This window comes from Ursus arctos, unplaced genomic scaffold (assembly GCF_023065955.2).
Source record: "Ursus arctos isolate Adak ecotype North America unplaced genomic scaffold, UrsArc2.0 scaffold_34, whole genome shotgun sequence".
Taxonomy (NCBI): domain Eukaryota; kingdom Metazoa; phylum Chordata; class Mammalia; order Carnivora; family Ursidae; genus Ursus; species Ursus arctos.
The window spans coordinates 7182820-7203142 of record NW_026623030.1 but is presented as its reverse complement, the minus strand read 5'-3'; the positions used below and the strand labels follow the sequence as shown (position 1 = coordinate 7203142).

Sequence of the window (20323 nt, the reverse complement as noted above, 5' to 3'; positions counted from 1 at the left end):
AAGCAAGAGCAGTAACTTTTCTTTATGCAAAAGGATCAAATCACACAGACTGCATTAGGTTGAAACCGTCATCGCTGAGCTCTGAGGGCTGAAAGCATGGTGATGGGGCCTAAACAAATGGCTCTCAGGCTCCAGCCAGCTCTGGGGAACAGGCAATGACTTGATTATTTGCATGTGTAATAAAAACATGATCCATTAGATTCAAAGGAATCAAACTTTTCTTTACATACTTTTTATAGATACTGTAACATGTACTTTTCTAAATTCAGCTGTTAAAGGAAAAGGGGGGGATGACAAAGAAATGACCACATTCCTAGCATACAATCAACATGGGATCAGTAAAGACTCTTGTCACTTTCCTACTCGAGTGTAGGAATTGTGCCTGGAGTTGGGGGTGTGTATCTGTAAGTATAGGATGTGTTTTTAATTTCTGGTCCAATATACCCGATCAAATAACATCAGCAGCCAGGAAAATCACGTTTTTCATCTCGCGATACTTCACCACTAATCCTGCAGCAATCGTTCACAGCTGGGGCTTGGTGAGAGGATGGCTATCCATCAGGATCTTGGAACTAGAGCATGGGAACTCTGAAACTGGAGGCCCAGTGTCAAGAACCTTCTCCCACACTGACCATGACTGCACGTTTTATGACATGAAGCAATATTGTCGATTATTTTACGAAGGACTCATTATACTCTTCTGTCTACTTGTGCATATGTTTGAAAATGTCCACAGTAAAACCTTTTTTAGGGAAAGTCTCCTGTGGGCGCCTGAGTGGCTCAGTCAGTTAAGCATCTGCCTTCGGCTCAGGTCATGATCCCAGGGGCCTAGGATTGAGCCCCGAAGTAGGCTCCCTGTTCAGTGGGAGTCTGCTCTTCCCTGTGCCCCTCACCCCCCTTGCATGCTCTCTCTCTCTCACTCTCTCTCTCAAATAAATAAGATCTTAAAAAAAAAAAAAGAAATTAAAAAAAAATTTTTTAAAATTAAAAAGTCTCCTGCATGCAACCATTTCATTATCATATGAAAGAAAACAACAGTAGAGAGCATAGAATTTTGATCGTTCCTTTTGGTTTCTAGAAGATCTTGTAAAATCAAGGAAAGGTAAGTTACTTTAAAACACTTTATTTAGGGGGCGCCTGGGTGGCACAGCGGTTAAGCGTCTGCCTTCGGCTCAGGGCGTGATCCCGGCGTTCTGGGATCAAGCCCCACATCAGGCTCCTCCGCTATGAGCCTGCTTCTTCCTCTCCCACTCCCCCTGCTTGTGTTCCCTCTCTCACTGGCTGTCTCTCTCTCTGTCGAATAAATAAATAAAATCTTTAAAAAAAAATAAAATAAAACACTTTATTTGGTTAAACAGGAATGCAAAGTAATGTTTCAGAAATATATTTGATGAAGATTGAGATATCTCCTATTATTCTTAATTAGGGGGAGGAATTCTACGATGCCAGGAACATTCGTATGCAGTCGTAAACTCTTTTCCTTTATGGATTATAGACTTTAAAAAGATGCTAATAGTGTTTATGGGAAATCTAGGTCCCTAAATATACTGCTTCAGATTTTCATCATTTAGGATATGGTAAACGGAAATGATTGTGAAACATGAATAAAACTGAGAGCTGAGTGTCAGGAGCTTTCTGTCCATTTGGTGCCGACAAACACACACAGAACAAAACTAGACACAGTTGGGCAGGGATCCTCACGGGTGTTGTGGGGACCATGGGGATCTCATGGGCTAGCCGAGGATCCTAACCCCCTCATGGCTTTGGGGTGGCTTTGGGTTCCCAGGGGGACAACACCCATCCCTAAGTGGAGTCTCCCCTGGAGTCTCTCTTTCATTCACTCACTCAGCTTGTCACATCACGGATCTGACAAGCACCGTAGGAAACAGCCCTTGGAGGGGCTGCTTCTAGTAGAGAAACCAGGCATTCATCGAACCACAGCAATGAGGGAGGGAGTTAAAACCCCACATGGACCCTTGGCTCTTTGGGCAACTAATCTTTGACAAAGCAGGAAAAAACATCCGGTGGGAAAAAGACAGTCTCTTCAATAAATGGTGCTGGGAAGATTGGACAGCTACATGCAAAAGAATGAAACTTGACCACTATCTCACACCATACACAAAGATAAACTCCAAATGGATGAAAGACCTCGATGTGAGACAAGAATCCATCAAAATCCTAGAGGAGAACATAGGCAGCAACCTCTACGACATCGGCCAAAGCAACCTTTTTCATGACACATCTCCAAAGGCAAGAGAAACAAAAGATAAAATGAACATGTGGGACTTCATCAAGATAAAAAGCTTCTGCACAGCCAAGGAAACAATCAAAAAAACTAAGAGGCAGCCCATGGAATGGGAGAATATATTTGCAAATGATGCTACAGATAAAAGACTGGTATCCAAGATCTACAAAGAACTTCTCAAACTCAATATGCGAGAAACAAATAAATCATAAAATGGGCAGAAGATATGAACAGACACTTTTCCAATGATGACATACAAATGGACAACAGACACATGAAAAAATGTTCAAAATCATTAGCCATCAGGGAAATTCAAATCAAAACCACACTAAGATACCACCTTCCGCCAGTTAGAATGGCAAAAATTAACAAGGCAAGAAACAACAATTGCTGGAGAGGATGTGGAGAAAGGGGATCCCTCCTACATTGTTGGTGGGAATGCAGGTTGGTGCAGCCACTCTGGAAAACAGTGTGGAGGTCCCTTAAAAAGTTAAAAATTGAGCTACCCTATGACCCAGAAATTGCACTACTGGGTATTTACCCTAAAGATACAGACGTAGTGAAGAGAAGGGCCATATGCACCCCAATGTTCATAGCAGCATTGTCCACAATAGCTAAATCGTGGAAGGAACCGAGATGCCCTTCAACAAATGATTGGATTAAGAAGTTGTGGTCCATATATACAATGGAATATTACTCAGCTATCAGAAAGAACGAGTTCTCAACATTTGCTGCAACATGGACGGCACTGGAGGAGATAATGCTAAGTGAAATAAGTCAAGCAGAGAAAGACAATTATCATTTTATTTCTCTCATCTATGGAACATAAGAACTAGGAAGATCGGTAGGGGAAGAAAGGGATAAAGAAAGGGGGGGTAATCAGAAGGGGGAATGAAGCATGAGAGACTATGGACTCTGGGGAACAAACTGAGGGCTTCAGAGGGGAGGGGGTGGGGGAATGGGATAGACTGGTGATGGGTAGTAAGGAGGGCACGTATTGCATGGTGCACTGGGTGTTATACACAACTAATGAATCATCGAACTTTACATCAGAAACCAGGGATGTACTGTATGGTGACTAACATAATATAATAAAAAAACATTTTAAAAAATTAAAAAAATAAAACCCCACTGGCATTTCCATGAGATGAGTCACTGCAAGACCAAGGTCCCCTTCGGGCAGGAGACACTGGCAGGGGCCTAGCGTTGGGAGAGGATTTGCATAGATATCCAAAGATCCTGTTGGAAACCTTTCCAGACAAAGGGAGAGGAAAGCGCTGGGCCAGTGAGACCGTTGGCAGGCACTGAGAGTATTAGCGGCTGGTGCTGGTAAGGGAGGCGGACTAACTGAAGAGGTGGTTACAAGCGACGGATAATTCCAGTAATTTCAGTCCTCCATTGGTCGCTTTAAAAGAATACAAATTAGGGCGCCTGGATGGCTCAGTGGGTTAAGCGGCAGTCTTCAGCTCAGGTCATGATCCCAGAGTCCTGGGATCGAGTCCCACATCAGGCTCCCTGCTCAGCGGGGTGCCGGCTTCTCCCTCGGGCTGCCGCTCCCCCTGCTTGTGCTCTCTCTCTCTCTCATTTTCCCTCTCTCTCTCTCTCTCTCTCTCTCGCAAAAATAAATAAATAAAATCTTTCAAAAAAAAGAATACAAGTTAATTGTAAAAAGAGAATGTGGAAGGACAGAGCAAAAGCGCAAACTTCTCCTTGCACTGGGCCAGCAATATGCCTCCAGAACCCTTACGTTTTCTTCCCATGGGTGGGCTGAGATTGCTTTTATTAAAGATACTTGTGTGCTGTTTCAATTCTAATGTGGAGGCATTCGTTTTATTTTTAACTAATTTGAAAGGTAAGTAAGAGTAAAGGCTATCTCCTGAATGAGGATTGGAAAAAGCACCAGGCACCCTTGACAACACCTTTGTACAGCATTTGTCTTAAAAGATTCATGCCAGGATTCTGCAACCCCTATTTGCAAAAGGCCCTGGGGGACAGGCCCGGGTCGGAGAGCAGATTTTGCCGTGCTGTTTAGAAGCTGCTGGAGGTCACGTCCTCCTTCAGCACATGAAAAGCATCCTTCATAGTTTTCCCACATGAACTGCGGGGTGGATGTTTCCCAGATGTACTGAAAAAGATAGACATGACAACCACATGCTGTGTGATGGCGGGTCAGCTCCTGAAAGAGGGATGGGGGATGGCTCTAAGGGACATCGTCCTTTCTACTGGTAGACTTTGAATGTGGACTGCAGCTTAACTAATGGGACCGTAATGATGTCTGTAGTTCAATGAGAGAATCTTGTTCGTAGGAAATACGCACTGACAAGGACATAATGTCTGCATCCTACTCTCAGATAGTTCTGGAAAAAGTGTGCCTATGAAGTATGAGAACATAGAGTGTATGATTAAGCCCATGCAGCAACATGCTAACAAGAAAGGCTCTGGGTGAAGGGTATGCAGAAAAATTTTATGCTATTCTTACAACGTTTTGTAAGTTCAAATTTAAAAATTGAAAAACATACATGTAGCCAAATATTGATGTAGTGACTATGAAATTAGCTCGTCCATTATCTTAATCCTTTTCGTAGAAGAATCGCTTGCTGCTTTGCAATGACGACCGCAAATGCTTCACATTGTATATACTGTCTTCTAGTCCATTCTAAGGATCTTGAGCGCTTTTTCTCTCTCCCTCTCCTCGACCCCCCAGGTTCTTGCACGTTTTTCTGAATGTTTCTCCCTTTCACTCTTCCTCGTAATGTGTATTGTCTTCGCCACCCTGGCTGGGCCTCCAGTTCCGTGTAGATTGAACCCCCCACCTGTCCCTTCCCTCACCTTTCCAGTGTGGGGGGTTTCTTCCTTCTGAAAGCATGGCCCACGTCAGATCACTGCACGGGGACACCTGCCCAACATAGCAGTGGAGTCTCAAATCAAGGTGGCTCTGTTTCCCAAACCATGGGCCTGGCACAGGGACACGTCAATTCAGAGGAAGGACCCCGTTCAGGTCAGGATCCTGGCAGAAGACAAATACCCTATTCAAACCAAGTTCTTTAAGGGTGCTTGATGAAGATGTTATTTATCAAAGTTTGCAGAGGGTTCGGGAAACCAAGAAGGGATGGCGTGGCATCCAAGGGCTGGCAACAGCAGGGGGCCATCACCAGCCCAGGCCTGAGGGGCAGAGGCCACAGCAGTTGTTGGAGCCAAGCTCAGGGCCTTGGGCCAGGAACCGTGGCTTTCGGGGAAAGCGAAAGCCACAGCCAGACCACAGGCTGGCAGGGTCCTCTAGCCCCGCCCTTCTGTCTGTCCCCTCTGCACCCTCGGGAGCTGGGAGCAGGGAGCCCAGACGAGGCGGTCTGCAGAGGCCAGCCTCCTGGACACATGGGTCTGCAGCACCAGGAGAACACCCAGCACAGGATCCTTTCTGCTGCACATAAGGTAGTGAGCTTGGGGGCTGCCTCAGCACGGAAGGGAAACAGGCCTGACTTAAGTTTCTTATTTGAATATTTGAAACTTCCCACAGACCCAGCCTGCCACCGTTGTCTCTTCCAGCTACCTGGCTGCACACTTCCTGGTCACAGGTCCTCAGCCTGAACACAGCCTCTCCCCCCACAAACCTTGGCTACTGGTAGTCTCTCTGTTCCCCCAGGGGCCTCCTCCTGAGCGGCTTTGGGTCCTGCCTGAGCACCGTCCAGACCAAGGTGCCCCTGACTGTTGGCCTCCGTGGCTTCACTGCCCATAACTTGTATTGTCATGTCTGCCGTGGGCAGTTATGCCTCTCTGGGGGCCAGATTCCAGTCTCCCAGAGGGGCAGGATGATGTCTGGAAGGTCTGACCTCTGTGGGCAGAGCCCAGTTGGATGATGTCTCCAGCCTCTCTGCCTCCGAGCCTCAGAGTGCTTTCCCCTCAGACCCGTGACCCTGTAGGGAATGAGAAGCAGCTCCTTCCAGGGCAAACGGGGAATTGTGTGGTGTGAGTCCCATGTGGAGCAGCTGAGGACCTGCTTGATGGCAGCAGGACAGCAAGTGATTTTCAGGGACTCAACTGCAAAGCTAAAAGAGCTGTAATAATCACAGAGGCCGAGGATGGTCAGATGCTCTTAGCTGTCCAACAATAACACCATGTTATTACTGTACTCCAGGCACTCTATGTACCACTAAAGGACATGAACAGAAATATCGCAGTTGTGTAGGTTGTTGACTGAACAAGGTCACACAGCCTGGAGAGAACTCTGCAGAACTAGATGTCCTAGGGACACTTGGTTTTTAATGTGCTTTTGAGCCTTTAGTGGAGCATAGAATCCCTGTGGTGTTGTTTTACTTAACTTTTTATGTGGAAGGGGGCGCCTTCCCCTTTTATTCAGAGAGGACGCCTGCAGGGCTCAGTCAGTTAACCATCCAACTCTTGCTTTCGGCTCAGGTAGTGATCTCATGGGTCCTGGGATCAAGCCCAGCATTGGGCTCCTTGCTCAGCGGGGAGTCTGCTTGTCCCTCTCCCTCTGCTCCTCCCCTCCACTTCTGCTCTCTCTCATGCTCTCTCTCTCTCTGTCATACTCTCTCTCTCTGTCAGATAAATAAATAAAATCTTAAAAAAAAAAAAAAAAAGTTCCCCTAGATGGAGCCTCTGTGTCTGGATCTTGCCTGACCCAAACTTCGCTATGCTGTTTGCAAATGCTGATTCTCCCGTTCCAGGATTACGTTCACATTCTCTAGCAGCTAGCTAGCAAGATCCCTCCCTTCTCCCCCATTTATTTACTTATCTCTTTGTTATTGGACACATAATATTCCTATATTTTTCAGTGGTTTAGAATTCATTTCTGTACCTAAATATTTGGGTGCTCATATCATCCCAGATTTGACTAAATGAGAGCCCCTTCGGTCTGGCTCTTGTGTCCCAGTGACATTCCACCAACAGTTTTAAAGCACTTTCTTACTTTCTGGCATGACCATGTTCCAGGTTTACCTTGCATCTACCCTGGCCCCCAGGCTGATATCACCCATTTCTTCGAGGAGCCCTGGTTCCTTGTGGTGATAAGTAAGACTAAGAGTCAGACCCGGGCAAGAGGTGGCTCACTGCTGTTGGAGTGACTTAACTTCTTGGCCTTTCCAACAGACCAAATGAAGAAATGTAGGCATGTACCCTTGACCCTTGAACAACTCAAATTCATACTGCACAAATCCATCTATATGCGGGGGGTTTTTTCAATACAGTACAATACTATAAATATATTTTCTCTTCCTTATGATTTTCTTAATAACATTTTCTTTTCTCTAGCTTCTTTATTATAAGAATACAGTATAGAATACATATAACATGCAAAAATACATATCTAATCAATTGTTTATGTTAACAGTAAGCCTTCTGGTCAACGGTAGGCCACTAGCAGTTAAGTTTTGGGTTTTTCTGTTTGTTTGTTTGTTTGTTTAAGATTTTATTTATTTATTTGAGGGGCCAGAGGGAGAGGGAGAAGCAGACTGTCCGCTGAGAAGGGAGCCCGATACGAAGCTCAATCCCAGGACCCTGAGATCATGACCTGAGCCGGAGGCAGACGCTTAACCAACTAAGACACCCAGGAGCCCCTATAGTTAAGTTTTTGAAGAGTTAAAAGTTAAACGCAGATTTTCGACTGTGCAGGGGGTCGACACCCTAACCTTGCATTGTTCAAGGTCAAGTATATATACATATATGTGTACACAGCATAGAAATGTACACACATACATGCCCATACCATCAACATATACATATATATTTTGGAAAGCATGATTTCACAACGGCCACTGCAATCCAGGTCATCCTCACAGGCTCTCCCTTGCCTTCCCTCATTCTGTATTTGTACATCATTCTTCCTCTCTGAAAATCCTGGCTGTCAATAACAACATTAACATATTTCTGTAATTGTTCAATCCTATAATACATCTAAATCGGATTGAGATTTATCTGCAAAGACTCCCCTTTTGAATGTCAGTCTTTCATTTATTTATAGTTTAAATCTGTTGAAACGTTCCTACTTAATGACAGATGTAAAAAAATTACATAATGGCAAAGATAGACAAATATTAGGTTCTATCTCCCTTGTTCTTTGCCAGCAGCCCTGCAAGCTGTAGGAAGAGCCATTCCAACTTTTCTGAGAAAGCTACATAGTTCCCACCTGTGGTAAAATGTGTCTATGTTCCATTTAATTTCATATACAATTTGACTGTTGTCAAAGGAATGCTGTTGCTTTAAACTCTGTAACCAAGCCAAATTCTAAAAGAAACCAGTTGCTAAGGCAACTGGGCAAAGAGTTAATTAATTCATCAGTCATTATATGCAGATTAATCTGCCTAAGTGAGCTAGAAAGGAAGTGGGCTTGTTTGATTTTTTCCTTTTGGAATTAGTGGAAGAAGAATGGTGTGATTTTTTTCCATCTGTAAAGGCTGGAGAGTTCCTTCTGGAAAAGGCGCAGGCTTTGTGATCAGACGGGTGCTCCACCCCTTTCAGGACCCTGGGGGGCCTTCAGGCCAACAGCCTTATCTGCAAAAGGTGGATAATAATGTGATCCTATAGGTTGCTGTGAAGATCAGATGAGATGCTAGACATAAAGCACCTTCCAGCGTGTTTTTAAAATTAAGATGAAAGGTGACTAGCCAAGTTAAGCATGCATTTCTCCAGGAAAGGAAATGATATTTTTTCTTCCCTTTTATAATTGACCACGCACACCCTATGGGTTCCCGCAGTAATCTCTACAGAATTCAGAGAACTTTATCGCATTTACTTGGTTCCATGTCTGTCCCTCTCTACTAGACTAGTAAACTGCTTGAGATGGCAGATAATGTCTAATTAATCCTTAAAATCTCAAGGCTTTGTGTGCGTAGGCTTTCAAAAGAATACTTAACGGTGAACGAATGAACGTAAATGCACCACTATTAAGCATCCTTCCAGCTCTACATTGCCACCTGCTGGTAAGAAACTATAATTGCAGCAAATATTTCTAAAGGGCTTGAAGTCCCTTAACTATAATCTGAAAAGTCAAAACAAATATCCTGAAATCACAATAAAGAAAGATCTCTCACTCCCACAATTGTCATGATGAAGATTCTACATGTGAATTTTTTCTTGTTTTTCTTGTGGCAAAATACACATAACATAAAATTTACCATATTCACCATTTTTAAGGGTACAGTTCTGTAACTTCAAGGGCATTCCCATTTCGTGCGGCCACTGCCTCCACCCACCTGCAGAACTTTTTCAACTTCCCAAACAGAAAGTCTGTGCCCATTCAACACTAACTCCCCATTCTCCCTTCCCCAGCCCCAGGCCACCACCATTCTACTTTCCCTCTCTAGGAATCTGACTGCCCGAGGTCCCTCACAGAAGTGGGGTCATACAGTAAATGTCCTTTTGTGCCTGGCTTTTTTCACTTAGCATAATGTCCTCAAGGTTTATCCATGTTTATTTTAGAATGTCCTTGCTTTTTATTTATTTTTTTTTTTTTAAAGATTTTATTTATTTATTTGACAGAGATAGAGACAGCCAGCGAGAGAGGGAACACAAGAAGGGGGAGTGGGAGAGGAAGAAGCAGGCTCATAGTGGAGGAGCCTGATGTGGGGCTCGATCCCATAACGCCGGGATCACACCCTGAGCCGAAGGCAGACGCTTAACCGCTGTGCCACCCAGGCGCCCCTATTTATTTATTTTTTTAAAGAGAGAGAGTACATGTAAGCAGGGGTGGGGGAGAGGTGCAGAGGGAGAGGGAGAGGGAGAGAATCCTCAAGCAGACTCCTTGATCAGAACGGAGCCCCATGTGGGGCTCGATCTCATGACCCTGAGATCATGACCCGAGCCAAAATCAAGAGTCAGACGCCTAACCGACTGAGTCACCCGGCACCCCAAATGTCCTTCCTTTTTAAAGCAGAATACTATTTTATCATACACGTAGACCACATTTTGTTTATCCATTCATCCATCACCTGTGCTTTTTTTTTTTTTTCCATTTCCAACATGTCTCATTGCCTTCATGTTCCCCCTAGTTGCCAGTACTTTGCTCAGCTGAGTATAGGTAGTCCCTCAACAAATCCGTGTTGACTGTACCATACGTCACTGCTCGCGTGCCTGCCTACTAGAAACAACTCAGGAGCTCCTCGAGGACAACACACTGCTTCATGCAGAGAAGTTAAATGGATTATGTGTTAGAGTTTAATGATAATAATTGCTATATTTATTGGGAGCTTGCTATTTGCCAGGCACTGTGATAAGATGAATTGATTCCTATCATTCTCGCCACAGCTCCATGAGGTGAATGCCATTGTCCTCTCCCATTTACAGAGAAAGAAACAGAATCACTCAGCAGAAGAGGCATTTGAGGCCAGCCATTCTTGCTCAGCAACCCATGCTCTTAACCACTAAGCTACACAAACCGTGGGAGAGCTTTTACCTTAAGAAAAATTGCCATACCAAGAATCTATATTTTCCTGTGGCTCACTGGGTTCAGCGCCCCTCAGAGACACAGCGTGTGCTGGGTGTCCCTCTGCCTCCTGTATGTGACCTACTTCCTCTCCTTTCGCAGATCTTCCTTGCCTGAAGTGCGCTCCTTCTCCCTACCCCGTCCAATCCCCTTTTTCAAGACACTCCTGGGGTCCCTCCTCCTTGGTGAAACTTTTGCCAATCCCGTGGACCCTCCCATCCCCCCAGGGCCCTACCACACCTTTCAGCTCTGGGTTCCTGCATATGGTCACACATTGCCCTCTGAATGACAAAAGTATGCTAGTCTTATTTCCCCAACTGCTCAAGAAGGTAAAAAATTGGGGCGCCTGGGTGGCACAGCGGTTAAGCGTCTGCCTTCGGCTCAGGGCGTGATCCCGGCGTTATGGGATCGAGCCCCACATCAGGCTCTTCCGCTATGACCCTGCTTCTTCCTCTCCCACTCCCCCTGCTTGTGTTCCCTCTCTCGCTGGCTGTCTCTATCTCTGTCGAATAAATAAATAAAATCTTAAAAAAAAAAAAAAGAAGGTAAAAAATTGGCCTCAGAGTCTTCTTACCCTTTCGGTGGTACATCTCTCCAGATGATGGCCTATAGGGAGAAATAAAGACGAGTTCAATGCCCTGAATCTATGTTGTGTAGACACAAAATTGGATTCTCTTAGTTATCTTGCTTTACAGAATATTGTTGCTGGATTTGCTTAAAGTATGAGAACAGTTGTGAGGTAAGTAGGCAGTCCAACCCGAATCGGTGTGTTAAAACTAGGATTCATGTCACCATGCCTCCTGAAGACCTGACTTCGCACGAGGGCGCCTCACTGACACCGAGAGAACGTCAGTAAGCATTTAAAATGCACGTCGAATCATTTGTCTCTTTTTGTTCCAAATCAGATAAAAAACAGGTTTGAAGAGAACTTTTAATCATTGGACACATTCTTATAACCCTGGAGATTGCATGAGATTGAATCCTAAAAAAAAAAAAATTTTATATACATATATATATATATATATATATATATATATATATATATATATATGTATGTATGTATATGGGCCACCTGGGTGGCTCAGTCGGTTGGGCATCTGCCTTTGGGTCAGGTCATGATCCTGATGTCCTGGGATCAAGCCCCGCGCCGGGTTCCCTGCTCCTCGGGGAGCCTCCTCCTCCCTCTCCCTCTGCCTGCTGCTCCCCCTGCTTGTGCTCTCGTTCTCTCTCTCTCTCTCAGTCAAATAAATAAATAAATCTTTTTAAAAATTATATTGGGGAATATAGTTATCCGAGGAATAGAAAACTCATGCCATCTAGAACTAAGTGCTAAAATTATTTTTTATCACAAAAGATCCCTTATGGTTTAAGCTTTATTCGGAAAACAGACTCCTAACTATAGAGAACAAACTGATGTTGGGGGGCGGGTGTTGGGGGATGGGTGAAACAGGTTCCAGGGACTAAGGAGCGCACCTGTCATGATGAGCACCAGGGGATATATGAAAGTGTTGAATCGCTATATTGTCCACCTGAAACTAGTATAACACTGTATGTTAACTACTGGAATGAAAATAAAAACTTTTTCAAAAAGAAAGAAAAAACACTTAAACTTTATTCACATATGGTGGATTTGTGTGCAAGCTCTACATTTTATATCTGATGTTTGTTACTTAGTAAAGAAAGAAATATCTTTGAAACTGTTTAGACGATCTTTGCAACGTTACATCAGTATTCGAATCTCTGAATTAAACAACGGGTGTCTGAAAATCAGATATAGTCCCCTATTTTGTTAGGCTATTTGAGGTTGAAGATAGGGATTAAATAGCTAGGGGTGCTAGTCTTCATGGTTTGAAGTCTACTTTTCTCTTCTCCTCCAGTCCTTGAGCCCCTTCCTGGATTTGTTTGGAAAACGTGTATTGGCTTCCACTCGGATGTGTGGTTTCCCTCACAGTACACTCACAGTCCACAGACTGCCCTTCTGATGCCTCTGTCTCGTAACCTGAACCCCATTTGGTGGCTTTCACTGCTGTTTTGAACTGCAAAACCATAATCGTTTCATTCTGTTTGCAGATTTCCCATTCTGCTTATTGGGATTTTTGTTGTTTCCTTTTAGCTTATTCGGTAGTCTCTCAACTGGTGTTTTTCTACTATAATGAAACTCCTGTCTGTGGCACTGAGTTGTGGATTCCAATAAGGATATTTCAGTCCTGGGTTTCTGGACACAGGGCAGAGTCAAAGATGGTTAACATCCCTTTCCTATTGATCTGCTGCTTTGGTTTTTCAAGTTGTCAGTTAAAAAGACTGCATCACTTGGGGCGCCTGGGTGGCTCAGTCGTTAACCGTCTGCCTTTGGCTCAGGGCGTGATCCCAGTGTTCTGGGATCGAGCCCCGCATCGGGCTCCTCCGCTGGGAGCCTGCTTCTTCCTCTTCCACTCCGCCTGCTTGTGTTCCCTCTCTCGCTGGCTGTCTCTCTCTCTCAAATGAATAAATGAAATCTTAAAAAAATAAATAAAGACTGCATCACTACCTTTTATGGATGGCCCTTCCAAAAGCTACTTAACATTACCCTGGCTGTAGGAGTAAGGGGGAGAAAAGACAAATCATTTCAATGAATTCTAAAGTATTTGATTGCAGAGTATTATGTACAGAGAGGGTAAATGGATTAAGTTCCCCGGATTTTCTATAAAAAAATGTAAGACGTTTTACCCCAGTATTTTTAAAGTGTATGGTAACTGGGTCATGGAGTGAGTTCCACTGCCAAGAAGGGAAAATATCTTGCACAGGTTGTTTCCACCAAGTCACTAAGAAAGAAAAGCAAGTCGTCTAACGCGGCGCGGAGCAGCACGAGGGCTGTGTGAACGCCCTCCCGGGGGGCCAATGGCCGTTCTGGAAGCTTCAGGTTTGCAAAACTGGCTGCAGCCGGTAGTTTCTCGCATTGAATTAGGACCTAGTTACCTTTCCTGGACTATTTTGTTCCTTTTCTTCTAAAACTTTGGATATATCTGTTCTGAAAATCTTAGTGCCGTTTTAACCTTTAGTCACCTCGAAAGTATAAAATGCCACCACAAAACCAGTTAATACCTTTCTTAAATAATGATTGAGGCCTGTCATACACCGAAACAGGTTCCTTGAATGTTTCATCTTCACTGTTAATTGAACTTCTACAGGGAGCCTCCTTGTAGGGAGAAACAAATGCTGTTCGTATGGCTGTCGCCGACTTGAGTCCAGCTCCCCAGAGAACAGGTGTAGTTTTTTCCCCAACATGTGCCAACTTCAATCAGAGGGTCTGAAACAAAATCAAGTCTTAAAATCATGATTGAAAATTCACAAAACTAACTGTAAACGAAATTTAAATAATCACACTTCCAAATGCACTACCGCTTGAGACACCCTTGTCTTCAATATCGACCAGACTGAGGAAAACACCACTTCGTGTGACCTTTGTCCTTTTGCCCCAAACTCTGTGCCTTCCCCATTCTCCTCAATGGCCTCCCCTCCCCTCTTGGGCAGGCACAGGCGCACCCCTGGCCGGCCGCCGCCCCCCGTGCGGGCAGGCAGCTAGCTGCAGGGCGGCCCTTGCTCTCCGCAGGTGGGTGTGCGCCGCTGGGTGAGGGCGATGCTGCCGCACAGCCGTTGCCTGGCAACAGAGCCCTGCACTGCCTGCGGCTCCAGGCTGTTCTTGGTGCGCCCCAAAAGCTCCGCTCCCGCCACTGCAGGTGAGCCAGCTGGGATCTGGGATTCTGATCCCATGGTTTCAAACACGAATGAGGATTAATTTCCCAGACCAGACTAGGAAAAAGCCAGATGATCGGATTAAAGGGGGGCGGGGCGGGGGGGGGGGCGGCTGGAGAAGGTGTCTTGATTTCCTACCTGATAACAGACTGGGTAAAACTGGCTTTGCATTTCTCATAAAAAATGTTGCATCACTGTATACGGACGTTACTTTTCTGTTTTAGAATGTTTGGCAGCGTGTCGCGGAACACACTGTAGGTCCTTTATTGCGGCTATTACAGCCAGGATACAAGGGTTTATAGCCCAGATACATCCCTTACTCGGCCCTCGAAGCTACTGCAAAGTAAATGTCGACAATAGTTCCTTTTAGGCTGGGGCGCCTGGGTGGAACAGCGGTTAAGCGTCTGCCTTGGCTCAGGGCGTGATCCCGGCGTTATGGGATCGAGCCCCACATCAGGCTCTTCCGCTATGAGCCTGCTTCTTCCTCTCCCACTCCCCCTGCTTGTGTTCCCTCTCTCGCTGGCTGTCTCTGTCGAATGAATAAATAAAATTTAAAAAAAATAGTTCCTTTTAGGGTTATTGCAAATGCTACAGAAATTATCCCATGGGAAGGACTAGCACAGGGCCAGCAATCAATGAACAACTAGGAGAAGCTATTTTACACTGAATATATTATTACTGCGTTGATACATTAACTTCTTGGGTGTGTTATTCATTATATATGATCATCTAAATCTTATTAGCATTCCAAATACAAAAACTTATCTTTAACCCCGTTTCATGGTAAACTCAGGCATATTAAAATAGTTAGGAGTTTATTTGAACAAAACGTGATTCGAGTCAGGCAGCAGCCCATCTAACTAAAAGAAAGGAGCTCCAAGGAGCTGCACAGAATGAAAGATTTTCATAACCAGCAGGGAGCAGAAACAAGGAAATTATACTAGGTTCACAAGCGGATTAGTTATTGCAAGGTTACTTTTCCTTAGGGGATGACAGGGGTGTATGAAGCAGATCACCTAACTTGTGCTTGTCAGGTGATGCCAGACTGACAGGTTTAAGATTTCATTTCTAGGAAAGTCAAAACTGTAATTGATTCTCAGTTTGGTGGTGGGGGGCTTAGCATAAGCAACTTGATAATAATTAACAATTGTCTTGTTTTTTGACACCCCTAATTCCTAGATCTGAACAAGTGGGAACTTTCTGCTGTATTTTTAGGGTAACTGAATTATCGGGCTTCCTTAAAAATGTAGCCTTGGGGTTCTAACTTTATTCTCCCTTTATAAGTTTTCATGGGATTTGTTTTGAAACTTTTTCTTCCAACTGTTTATAAAAATCTTGGCCTTAGGGACACCTGGGTAGCTGGTTCCATTGGTTAAGCATCTGCCTTTGGCTCAGGTCATGATCCCAGGACCCTGGGATTGAGTCCCACATCGGACTCCCTGCTCCGTGGGGAGCCTGCTTCTCCCTCTCCTCCCCACCGGTTGCTGTCTCTCACTATCTCTGTCTCTGTCTCTGTCTCTCTCTCACTCTCTCAAATAAATAAAATCTTTGGGGAAAAAAATCTTGGCATTAAGAAAACTGACAAATCCTTATGAACATCCCACTATTCTATGCAATTTTTATATATCTTTTCTTGCCTCCTGACTGCCCCCATTACCCAAAGTACATGCCAGGTTGATATTACCATGTGTGAACATTTGTGTGAGGTCAAAGTGTAAGGCCTGGCAACAGTGATAAATAGTCCCCTTCCACAAAACTAGAACCTTGAACCTAGCTCCGAGTATAGTATGGCACTGTATGTTTGCTTCTGCCTATGTCAAGAAGAATAATTTACTGCTCTTGTTTTTTAGAAAGTATTGATATTTTCAGTGCAGCACCAAATTGGGCAAGTGCTTCCTGAACTTAAAATCTGATGACAAAACTCCTTTCATGAGACCCCATCCTTTGAGCAGGGGTTATCTTTTGGCTTTCAGGAATTCAGTGACCCATTCAACAAAGATCCATGGGGCAGCTCCTCCCAGCCAGGCACTGGACTAGACGCAGGTGCAGTGGGTGTAAAAGACAGACTCAGGCCCGGCTCTCATGGAGGCCAAGGTCTAGCCGATTTTGGAAAAAGCTGTAAATACACCGGTACGGTGCAAGCAGCTGGTGAGACAATAGAGCATGGGGAAGGGGGCCTAACACTGAATGTGGAGGGGGTAGTGAGGCTAGAAGGATAATTAGGAGATGGCCAAGTGAAGAAGATATCCCAGGTATTCCGGACAGAAGCAGCATGTGAACCCAGCGGACGAGCCAGGGCATTCATGAAGTCCACGCGGCTGGAAGGAGGGGCAGGGCAGGGCTGGGAAGGGGAGCCACTTGAGACCTGAGGCCACAGAGTTTACACCAACCCGGTCTTGAAGGAGCGTGGTGGAGGCCTTGTAGGTGGTGGGGACAGACACGGCAAATGTGTATTGTCCCTGTGGCGACATGGGGTTCTAGATTAAGTGAGCAGAAGGTCATTGCCGAAATCCACATTAGATTAGTGATCTAAGACCATGGTAGTGGAAGACAGCGTGAAAGAGATATTTGGTAGCTCGGAAACAGACTCCATGGGACACAGTAAGTGTTTGGATTTGCAGGAAGGAGACGGAGTCAGGAATGAGTCCCATGTTCTGGTTTGGAAAATTGGGGACCCTTATCACAGAGAGAGAAGAGAAAGGAAAGGGCTGGAGGTGTGGGGGTAAGCGTAGGGGATGAGCTCAGCCCTTGGCAGGTAGAACGGAGGATCTACTTCAGGGAGATGGAAGTGAAGATATGCTTGGGAGTGGCAGGGGACAAGAGGGTGAGCGGGGCTGGAGATGGGATGTGGCCGTAGTCAGAGCTGCGTGCACAGACTATGGAGGATACAGTCAGCCCTACCAGGAATGTGTGCGAGGGGAGAAAGGGTGGGTGGGGTCCTGGGCACCTCTACCAGCCAGAGGGTGAGCAGGCCATGAAAACCACCATGCAATGCAAGCCAAAGAACAAGACAGTCGCCAAGGAGGGCCAGTGCCAGCTCCACGGAGAGGTCAAAGAAAGTAAAGACCAAAGTTCATGGATGAAGTTTAGTGCCTGGGAGGCCACTGATGACCCTAATGAGAATATTCTCAGTGCAGGGAGGTGGGCCAAAGCCAGGCTGCCGGGAGCTGAGGTGTGAAGAGGAGGTGAGGAAGGACAGGTCAGAATCAGATTCCCTTTTTAACTCTAGGCTGCTGGGGGCGGGAGGGGGGGGCAGGAGAAAAAAATGGTGGCACTAACAAGGAGTCTGAGATGTTAGGAGGTGCTGTTGGGTTTGAATGAGATACACTGACAAGTGGGGCCTGCTGTGCCCCCGGGGTGCGTGCGACCTACAGAGGTAATGGGGCAGCAGAGCGCGGGGAGCCCCGCCAGGTGCTGTTTGATCTCTACAAAGAAGATCAGGCCTTGCTGAATGCGAGAGAAATGTGGGTTTAGAGGAAACTGGGGCACTTGAAGACAAATGAACAAGGCCACCTAAAAGAATCAGTGCGCAAGGCGGCGGGCCCCCAGAGCCTGGAGACCATCACCGTGCCATAACAGCACCGCACGGGGAAGTGATCTCAGTCCGGGGCTTCTCAGCCGGGTCGCCTCTTACGCCGTCCTTCCTGCAAGTCCTAGAATGCGAGTGCAAAGCTGCTGCAGACCGACTGTCTCTGCGGGCTGGTGGTAGCAGTAACGAGGGAACTCGCACTCAGCACCGTGAATGAGAACGCAGACGGGTCTCTATCCTCTTCGGTTCCACGGCTACAATGACAAAGTTCGAGGCCATAGTGTCTCCTAGGAAAGTAGTAGAGCTGTTCAGAGAACTGCGAAGGAGAAACGGGGGCTGGAGATAAAGACAAGAGGCTAAGGGAGGCGGCGGCGTGGGTGCGCTGGAATAGTCTAGAAAATGAACGGAACAAAGGCGGTGTGACTGGTGAGCCTCTTACAGATCCTCCTCCCTGATAGAATATGCATGATCCTGCGCGAGTCCTCGCCTGCCTGGTAGCAGGGAGGCGTCCGAGGCATCGGCGGGGAGCGCACGCCCAGACCCAGTCTCCCGGGCTCGGGGTGCGAGAGAGGCACGCGGCCGGGCTCGTAGAGGTCAGCTCCCGACCCCTCCAGCACTGACAGCGCTAGTGGCCCAGCGAGATCCCCGCGAGCAGGCCAGCTCCCTTCCCGGCCGCGCGGAGGCCCGGGGGTCGCTAGGAACCGGGAGGGGGCGCGCGTCCGACGGCGGAGGCAGCGCGGGGCGCGAGCGGGCCGGCAGGTGCCCACGGTCGCCTTGAGGGGACCGGGCGGCGCGCTCCGTCCCGCCACGCCGCTGTCGGCCAGCAGCCGGCAGGGCCCGGACATCCTCGCGCTCCCGCAGGGCGCTTCCCAGGCCGCGCAGGCGGGGGCGGGGCTGAGTGGGTCCAAGTGTGGCGCGGGCGGTGCGGGCGCGGCGACCAGGGGCGAGCTCCGGGCGCAGCGCCACCCTGGCTGGCTCCAGCAGAGCCCGGTGCTCTCGGCCCCCGTCTCCCTTCATTCTGTGCGGTTTGTCCAGCAGAAAATTCTAAACCTGTATTTTTAAAAAGCATTTCTTTGGCTCCGCGCGACTTTCTCGCATCCTTTTTAGTTGGGAGTTTGCGGTGGGCAGAGGGAGGGAGAAGGAACGCCTGTTCTGATCGGCAAACACCGAGAGACCAGAGCATCTCTTTCAGCGGCAAGGAAAAGAAGCCGTCGCAGGACCCACACACATCTACAACTCTCTATTGCTTTTTGTGCAAATACCTAACTCTGCCTGAAGTCCATCCAAGCGGGCAGGCATGGGGTGTTTGGGCAACAGCAAGACGGCAGAAGACCAGGGCGTCGATGAAAAAGAACGACGCGAGGCCAACAAGAAGATCGAGAAGCAGTTGCAGAAGGAGCGTCTGGCTTACAAAGCGACTCACCGCCTGCTGCTACTGGGTAAGGCCGGAGGGCGCGCGGCGGCTCCCGGCCGGAGCGGAGCGCACAGCCCGGAGCGCGGCGAGCGCGGGGGCCGGGCGGGCAGGACCGGGCGGGGGCCGCCCTCACCGCCGCCAGCCACCGGGACCCGCTCCTCCAGTCGCCAGCTGGCGTGTACTGGAAAATGCCCACGCTGGAGTAGAGTAATTACTGTCTGGGTTGGCAGGAGAGATGGCAACGGTATTGGGCCACGGAGTACAGCATTCTTTTTCTGTGTTTGCAGGGGCTGGCGAGTCTGGGAAGAGTACTATTGTCAAACAAATGAGGATCCTGCATGTCAATGGATTTAATCCTGAGTAAGGAGTGATCAATTTCGCTTTTGCTTCCAAACTGCATGCAAGCTCCCAAACTGCATTTCACGTCTCTTCAGCATTTCCAAACGTGCTTTCTCTGAAGAATTAATCTGATCATTGAGTAGACCTTTGGGGCGGGGGGTAGAAGCCTGTTGTTGAATCTGGTATATTTAGGCAAATCCTTCTTTTGGTAGCGTCCAGATGAAAAGATAGCATAACTTCCTTAACAAAATATGATTTATTAGGTATTCTTGCGGTATGGGTCTGTGTTATCCGTACTGCACTTAGCAGACTTAACCAATATGTCAGTATATACTTTTCTCTATATCCTTGGTCTGCCTCTATTTCAATTCAGAACTATCAACGTATGGATAATTCAAATAAAATATAATTACAAGTTTAGCTGTATAGTTTTTATATGCAATATTATTCATAACAACCTTGCCATGCTTTGTGTAACTTGTGTAGTTATTTAAAACCACACATTGTAATGTGTGCATTCAAGTTTGCTTCATATACAGATTAGGGAAAAAAGGTACGTTTTCCTCTCCCAGTTAAAAACTTCACAGCTGTTGTCTTGGGGGTTGGTGTTGACCTCTAGGAAAACCAGTC

General features: G+C 46.7%; 1 protein-coding gene across 2 annotated transcripts in view; it reads left to right on the top strand.

Annotated features, from left to right (window-relative positions):
• GNAL (G protein subunit alpha L) overlaps nt 1-20323 on the top strand; it is a 143146-nt gene that overhangs the window by 22366 nt on the left and 100457 nt on the right. The window contains exons 1-2 of one of the 2 annotated variants that reach the window (XM_057305889.1): nt 19150-19379; nt 19642-19714. In XM_057305889.1, the coding sequence (XP_057161872.1) occupies nt 19238-19379; nt 19642-19714 (215 nt within the window). In that variant the 5' untranslated portion in view covers nt 19150-19237. Of the gene's footprint in view, nt 1-19149; nt 19380-19641; nt 19715-20323 lie in introns of those variants that run through there. The other variant, XM_057305888.1, reaches the window with a different exon arrangement.